The sequence below is a fragment of the Lampris incognitus genome, chromosome 17, assembly GCF_029633865.1.
Source record: "Lampris incognitus isolate fLamInc1 chromosome 17, fLamInc1.hap2, whole genome shotgun sequence".
Taxonomy (NCBI): domain Eukaryota; kingdom Metazoa; phylum Chordata; class Actinopteri; order Lampriformes; family Lampridae; genus Lampris; species Lampris incognitus.
Genome location: NC_079227.1, coordinates 20,177,380 through 20,185,592, shown reverse-complemented (window position 1 = coordinate 20,185,592; position 8,213 = coordinate 20,177,380). Strand labels below are relative to the sequence as shown.

The 8,213-nt window shown below is 45.6% G+C and overlaps 1 protein-coding gene across 1 annotated transcript; it reads right to left on the bottom strand.

Moving 5' to 3' along the window:
* Positions 1–2,425: 2,425 nt before the first annotated feature.
* On the bottom strand, positions 2,426–7,977 carry sost (sclerostin). Its single transcript, XM_056296559.1, has 2 exons — positions 7,574–7,977; positions 2,426–4,672 (listed from the first exon to the last, which is right to left on the bottom strand). Exons 1-2 carry the CDS (start codon positions 7,824–7,826, stop codon positions 4,263–4,265), a joined length of 663 nt encoding a protein of 220 aa, XP_056152534.1. The 5' UTR covers positions 7,827–7,977; the 3' UTR covers positions 2,426–4,262.
* Between the last annotated feature and the right edge of the window lie 236 nt (positions 7,978–8,213).

The window sequence follows — 8,213 nt, the reverse complement described above, 5'->3', positions numbered from 1 at the left end:
AGGACATGCCCTGACCCTGGTTTTTCCCCTTCCCTGATGAAAATTACTCTTTCGGGCTAACAGGAAACACTATCCATCTTCCAGCATCCGCATCCACAGAGGAGAGCAAAATTTGTTCAACTCGTGCTCTCTGCGTTCCTCGTTCTTTAAGGTGGCCAGACATCTCTTCTGGTTTCCATTTGTTTTAAGCTATTAGAGCTATTGACCTGATAAGGGAGTGGTTGGTGGAGCGCAAACATCCGTCTCCGAATACATCCGTCATAGTCCATATGTGTTTGAGCGGAGCAATAATATCCGCTCCTGGCGAGTATTGGACTGGGGGACTTGGAGGTGAACTTACCGGGGCGGAGCAGCAACTTGACCTTACGTAATCCTCAGCGATGGTCTGAATATCATGTGTTGAATTAACAGCGCTCTTGCTCACGTGCTAACATATCCCTCTAAACTATCGACACGGGGAGCCTGTGACGCTGTTAGGCAGTCGTACAGGAAACTGGTTGGAAACGTAATACCCCCAAAATAGATTGTTTGTTTCTTGACCAACTCAAGCAAAAATGTTTTATATACTGTTATGGTCTCCACAAGTTCATTTCACTGGTGCGTTAGGGGTTAAATGAGAAGACTTGTTTGTTTTTGTTACTCTTAGGCCACTGACAGACGTACAACAGGATGCAGACTATATACGATCTATTACATCTGACTTTTTAATTTGCCTTTGGCAAGATATCTGTGAGGTCGATGCTGACTGTGTCAAAGCCACTTAAGTGGTCGCTTTCTGGCAAGGACCTATGCAATAACACTGGAAAAGATGGAATGAGATATTTTACCGCTCCAATATGTGAGATAAATGGAGACAATTGGTCATAAACAAGCAGTTACAAGCCTTCTCCAGACTTGAGGAGAGGAGCTGGAGAGACGGAGACGAGGGGCCGAGCCGATTACTGTGGTTTGATGATGGCCCGAGTCAAGAGAGCATTTTGTTGGGAAGCAGAGATTATCTTAAGAAATCAACGGCTGAAAGATGAGCTTAAAGCTGGGTCTCCGCAGAGGACTCGCTGAGAGTTCACTCGATCAGAAGAGCATGGTATATTTCCTGAACCGCAGCCCAAACATATCAGTCCTTCTCCCAAACTGGGACAAAGGGAGGCCGCCATCATTTATAGTGGCTGTAAAACGAAGTTGAGTTCTATAAATATCCCATATAGACACCATGAGACAACCAGGGAACTGCTGGTGAACTCTCCGAAGCTATTCCTTGTGTGCCTGATCGAAGCCTGTCTCGTAATAATAGAGCGGGGTTACCCTTGGGGACCTTCTGCACCTGGTGTTAAAAACCTCATGGACGACACTCTTGTGGGAGCCCCGGCCGAGTTGTCGTAAGCCTGTTGCATTGTTGCGAACTGAAACGCGTCAGACTTTTCGTGCACCTCACTATTCCCCGAGCCTGAGAGGGTCACCGGCGGGTCGCTGTGGAGTAATGACCTGCACGCACGCAATAACACGGGGCAGATGCTTTGTCAGCATCAATATATTTAGGTACCGCTCATGTAACAAACGTTAAGGACGTGCTCTTGAATTACTGGGGGGGAACTTGTTCCATGCATGCTCCTTTTAGCGAAAATCAGGGCATGTCTGTTCTTTCTTGGACAGAAGGGCTCGAAAACGACATAATGGTTGAGCATTATGGACGATGTGGTGAAACCCAATATCAATTGTTAGGCATTGGCACAACTGAAAACAGGCCCACGGTCGTAGGGGATATGGCTGCTGTGGGGGCTTTCTGTTTTGTGTTTACGGTAAATGTTCACGAGGTCCTCTGAGGCGGCTCTTGATGGCAAGAGTGTGCCAAACACAGTGATTAGAAATTAGGCTTTCAGATAAAACTTATCATAAACAGTTCGTTTAGTTGAGCACATTTTCAGTGCCTGGATAGCGTTACGCCTATTTGTCGACAAACCCAATAGTTTGAGTGAATAAACAGCAGTACTATGGGCAATTGTGGTTCGGATGTTACAAGCACCCAGAAAGCTCTGAGATGAAATGAAAAGAGACATTTTTGAACTCCCCCGTCTCTCTCTCTTTCTCTCTCTCTCTCTTTTTGGAAGGAGAGGTGGAGAGGAATGGGTTGAATGTTGGCCGTGGCTCGCAACCACCCCCACAATAAAAGAGAGGAGAAATGTTAATGTTGTGGCTGAGCGGAGAACATCTCACGAATGGAGTCGTTTGTACCGATTCCACTTCCTCTCCTTTTGTGAACCTCGCCAGACATTCCATGATGCAGCAAAACCTCGACTCCCCAATTAACCGGTGTTTATTTTCACCGACACCTCGTGCGGCGGGATTAACCTGACATGCAGGTAGGGTCGCAGAAGGGCCCGGCGCAAATCAACACAGAGAGGAATGATAACAAACAAGCCAGTCCTTTCAAATATATCTGCTTTTGACTTTATTTATGTACTGTACAGTCTCTATCATACTATATGACAACAATGGCTATCATTTACTACAAAAGGTTGCATAAATAATTTAAATGTGGAAATAAAAAATAAATATGCTGTTCATTTCTTTGTAACAGTCCTTCTTTGTGTCTGTGGGAAACCGCCCGCCCCCTGTTTCTTCCATTTTTTTTGTTGTCGTACCCTGTCTTGTGAGGGCACCACTCCAAAAGACCACACAGGTACAATATGTACAATCAGGCTATATATATATGGCAACTCTGCTTACATGACAAAAACCCTTCCAGTTGCTATTCAAAACATACAATTGAACAAGAAGCAAACATTGTCGGTGAAGTTTAGAGAACCAAAACCAGGAAGCAATATGAGTGAAAACAACGGAGTGCTGACAATAAGTGGAAATGCTCTGGATTTTCTTCATTAAATACAGACCCGTCTGGCACTGCTGAGAAAGGAGGCCGTGTTGCTATCGGCGCTGGGACACTGTGCATCCCAAGTACCTGCATCCTGCTGGATTTCAGCAGCCAACACAACAACTGTAATTTTAATCTTTTCATGTTTTATTTATTCCTTTTTTTTTCTTCCCATTTTTCTATCATTCCTGCATGAACCCTGCGGAGAGGGTCGAGAGAGGTGGAGGCGTCTTAACGTGACAGATGGATTTAGGCTACGGCTAGTTGATAGCGAGTGTTATTTTGCTTGTTACAAATGATTTCCAGTGTGGGCGTGCTGGGGAATTAAATGCTCTGCCCCAAGGTAACGAAGCAACCAGGCACAATTTGCTGAAACCTCCTACACACACATGTGGACTCGTCTGTGTGATTCCAGCAAACAGGAACCTGCTATGTCGAGAGGAAATGGCTTTTTATGACTCAAATCCTAAACACAGGAATGGGCTCATTTAGCAATTAAGAGGAGTCACAGGAATGTCCAGTGCCCCCTTGGTGTTGGAGTGCTGACACCTTTCTCTCTCTCTCGCTCGCTCTCTCGCTCATGCACTTTCATTTTTTTCCTCTCTCTCTTCACCCTCTCCATTAGGCCTATGGGAAAAATCCCAACTGTAACTGACAGGCCTTGCGGGGCCTGCAGCTCCCCAGCGAGAGCCGGGGAGCCGTAGTGATGAGTGAGGCCCTCACTGACCTGACAGAGGGCTGCGTAGGGACTGGGCCAGGAGATCGGGCCCCTCAGGTCCTGTCAGCAACCCACCTCCAGGACCCCCTGAGCTGCCACACTCTCCACTGTACACCGTAGCCATTAGGGGATGGATTACAACCGGTGTGGGGCAGATACAGGTTTTTCCCCTTGAACTAGAGATGTGGTACAGTGAACTTGTACTCTACAGGATCTTTGCACAGTTGGGTCTCACTGTGTTTAACTAATATATGTATATTTCAGAAGGACAGACAGGGCTGAGCCCTGAATGAATTTGGGTTGTTGTTTTTAGTCATATGCCCTCTTCATCTTTTTTTCAAGATAGTTCTATTTCTCCTGATCCGTCATGTAAAAAAAAAAAAAAGCCTGGGCATTGTTGGTCCACTCCATTGGGTCATGCATATACTATGTTCACAATTATGCTGAAAATTGACTGACAAACAAACATGAATAGTGCCTGCATTGTGATACACACATGACTTAAGATCAGCCCAGCTAATAGCTTATGAATTCGCTCTCTTTGAAATTGCTTTTGCCTCTCCTTCTCCCAGTGGGGAGGAGATAAGTTGGTCGGTATGTTGTGTAACATGTGCGTGTGTATGAGCGAGCATACTTTGGTCTCTGTCCATGTATGGAGGTTACTGTAGAGCAGCCTCAGTATGAGTTACCATTAACCGGCGTGGTGCTCTTGTTCCGGCCCTGGGACAAACGGCTGTGCTTCTTACTGCGCCGTGGCTTTGGCACCTCCTTGGCTTCTGACTGGTTATGGTGGCGGCTGTAGCGCTTACATTTGCAGGAGGTGACCACACGGATTTTGTAAGTCCGACTGTTGCCGTTGGGACACTGCAGCTGGACCCTCTGCGTCCGGGAGTGGGCCGGGATGCAGCGGTAGTCGGAGGCGCTGCTCCTCCACCACTTGCCACGGACAATAGAGTTGGGTAGGAGGTGCGCCGGCATGCACTGGCCCGAGCACACGAGCTCCTTGACAGGCTTGGCACTGCGGCAGGATCCATCAGTGATGTAACGGGTGGAGCGCAGCTCCCTGCAGCTCAGCTCGGAGGCACCTGGGTTAGAGAGGAGGGTATCATAGTTACACTCGTGGCCTTGACCCAAAACAAACACTTTGAAGCCCCGCACACTCGAGGCGAACCATCTTCGGTTCAACTATTCCAGAGTGCCAGCTGTGTTTCATTACCATATCTGCTGAGTTTGTCAAATTGTGTGTTTGTGTCAACCTTTCTCTCACATTCCCACTGTGTGTGTGTGTGTCTGTGTGTCTGCGTGTGTTGTGTTTTCATTTGTTTAAATGTATATGTTCGTTATTCTTCATCAGTGGAAAACATAACACAAGCAAACATCAAAACGGACCATGAGACCCGCTTCGGGTTTCACTGGTAAGCAAAACACGAGGACTGGAGTCGTGCCAGCAGCTTTTATTTAATCTTGGTAACTTACACACTGTAATAACATGACCAGGGTGAAATGCATATCCATAAATAAAGCGTAATATGGATATTTGTACATTTATCTAAGGTTTAAGCCTATGAAACCATATCAGATGTGGTGAGGCTTGTAGAGGAAGTGCAGCTGGCAGTAATCTGCCGATCACAAATCAGGGCCAAAGAGTCACTTAATGTCTCAATCAGACCTAATTGGGATTTGACTCGGAGCAAAGCCTGGCATGCTCAGCGGGCCTTCTGGAAAAGGATGCATCAAAGGAGGAGTAAGGTAGTAATGCAACTGCACAATTAAGAAAAAATAACAGTGGACATCTGCCAAACTGATTCAGGAGACCTTGTTGAGCATATCACAGAGTTAATGTCCCCTTTTTTTTTTCTCCCTCATTTTTTTCCTTTTTACGAGTGGTGTGAAAAAAAGTGGCGGGGGAAGTGTCGGTTAACAAATGGTACACTCGGAGAGGGATCTGTTTTCTTCAGTGACTTTCTTTGCAAAAAGGGCCGAACAAAGGATCCACATGAGATGACTTCCTTTTTTTTTTTTTTTCTTCTCCCCCCCCTCCATGAGAACCTGATCTCGTGTTATTCCATAGCAGAGACGCAGGGGCTGTCCCATAGTGTACAATGCTTGCAGCCCGCATTCGGCAGTGCTTTTCATCAACTACCACGATGCCTCAGTGGAGTCAGTTTGTCTTGGTAATTTAGTGGTTAAACATGCGCGCCTGGGTGGGCCATTGTGATTGTATCATGAATTGATTGAATCCAGTTATACCCTCTCTTCTACCCTAAATATTCTGCAGGGCAGCAACACAACTGTTGTGGGCGCAGTGAAGGAAGAAAAAAAAAGAGTCTCGCTCCACTGTAGTTCAGTATATGGTGTTATCTATGCCTTGGCGGAGTGAGACTGGAGGGAGGCCAGCGAGCCGGTGGTCAAATCTTCTGCCACGAGTCCAAAGGGACCGGGAGAATACATCCCCAAAGGGAGGCTGCAAGCCCAATGAACTCCCTTATCTCCAAACTTAATCCAGATTACTGTCTCCCTCTGTCAAACTCAATGGATATTGCTCCTTATCCGCTACGAAGATGAAGAGATGTGTTTTTCCAAACCAGCTGTTTGTGCAGATTGGATGTTTTTATGTGGAAACGTGATTCTCTTCAGTGTGTGGATGTAGTATGGGGGGGGATCACTCACAATAACCTGTCTTGATTTTCTAATTGTTGTACTCTATTGTTGTCATCCAAACCAAATCATCTATTATGTTTTGTCCTGTGTGATCCCTGATATGAAAGGACAGTATTTGAATAAAGTACAGCTGTCGGAACAATGAACTGTGCACCTTGAAATCACGAAGCGAGCAGATTATTCTTTTTGCACGGGTCAATCACAACACACTATTCAACTTTTACTACGTAGCCACAGGTGGGAGTCATTCTCAAAGCCAGTGTTGCGTTTAAAAAGCAATTTCCAAAACCCCCCAAAGACGTCCCCTGAAGAACAAATTGTGTGATTTTGTATTTTGGGTACATGCTGTTGCAATCAAATAGTTATGGCATAGTTAGTGGCACTTGACTAATAGTATAAAAAGAGGAGGAAATAATGTGGACGAGCGAGTGAAAAAGCCCTGATCTGTCTCCCAACGCTCCACGTCCAACTGTGCTGTGAAGAAACCACAAGTATGCATGTGCACGCTTTTTTTCATCTTAACTTGGGCAACAAATTACGCTGCAGGAAAACACCCTTCCCACAAAGTATAAACTCGTTTTATCTGTAAATAAATGCAAAGTCAAAGTACAATGAAGATATTATTATTGGCTGGTTGTCTACAGGAGTCCATAGTCCACATATTTGGATATATGTCAATTTCTGAAGTCAACAATATATATATATTTGCATTGAAGTATTACATTTATAAGGAAATTGCGTCTTTGGCTGAAATGGATCTGATTAAATGGTACGAAAAGACCACGAACGAATGACGTATCAGTTATGTTTTGTATCGATTTCGTGAAGCAGATGTTTATTTTATCACTGTCATAAATTTTTACTGTCTGATAAAAGTATATAGCCTGCTCTTTTTGCCCACTTTCAGGTCAACAACCATACTTAGCATGTGAGCCAATACAGAGAAATGATTCACAGGGTGCAATGAAACCTCTTTAGCATACAAAGTAAGAAAAACATATCGCTGTAAACTCATCAATAACTCTAGAAGCTGCCAAATCGACCGTGATAGGGTTTTTTTGTTGTTGTTTTGTTTTTATTATTATGCACTGCATGCATAATAATAAATATCATTTTATTATTTAATTTCGAGAACAAATACCAATTCACCCTATAAGTTAAAATTATGTTTATAGCTAGCTAGCTAGCTAGCTAGCGAGATAGACAGACAGCTTATGATGGTATGCTTTAACTGTCTAACATATAAACACTTGCAAGACACCACTTTTTTGGAGACGTACAGTGTTTCCCGTTTAAGAAGAACTTGTAAAGGAGACTATACTCACTGTAGGTGACAGTGTTTGCTGCTCCCCTCCCGCCGTTTTTCGCCCTGTTATTCATGCTGTTGCTGTTATTGTTGTTATTGTTGTTGTTGTTGTTGGCGTTTGGCGCGGCCTCCTGGGCTGTGCGGCTATCCTCGCTGTACTCTGGCAGGATCTCCGTGGCGTCGTTTTTTAGTACCCTCCACTCCCTGACGGCGGTGCAGCATCCCTGGAGCAGCAGGAGCACCGAGCCGGAGACGAGGAGAGACACCTGCATGCTTCTATCGGCAGAGAGTGAGTGAGTGAGTGGGAGAGAGAGTGAGAGAGAGAGAGAAAGGGGGGGAGAGAGAGAGAGAGAGAGAGAGAGAGAGGAAGAGGGAGAGAGAGAGAGCACGCACGTTTTTTGGACGAAGTAGCTCCAATTCAAGCCCTGTGATTTTTTAAAGAGGAGGAGACGCTATTTAAGCCGAGACGGGAGTTTCGTCAAGACAGACAATTAGGCGCTCACGTCGAGGTGGGAGGGGTCGAAGCGGAGCGAAAATTCATTCAGAAACGAGAATGGGGGGAGGATGGCGGAGGATGTGTGGCGGCGGTGGGGTGGGGTGGGGGGGTTGATGCGCAGTGCGCACTTGGAAAGAGGAGAGGCGAGGCGCGCGCTGGATGT

Coding starts and splice junctions, on each gene's coding strand:
- sost (XM_056296559.1), bottom strand. CDS start 7,826: ATGCAGGTGTCTCTCCTCGTCTCCGGCTCGGTGCTCCTGCTGCTCCAG. Junction 4,673..7,573: donor AGCAAACACTGTCACCTACA/GTGAGTATAGTC, acceptor TCTCTAACCCAG/GTGCCTCCGAGCTGAGCTGC.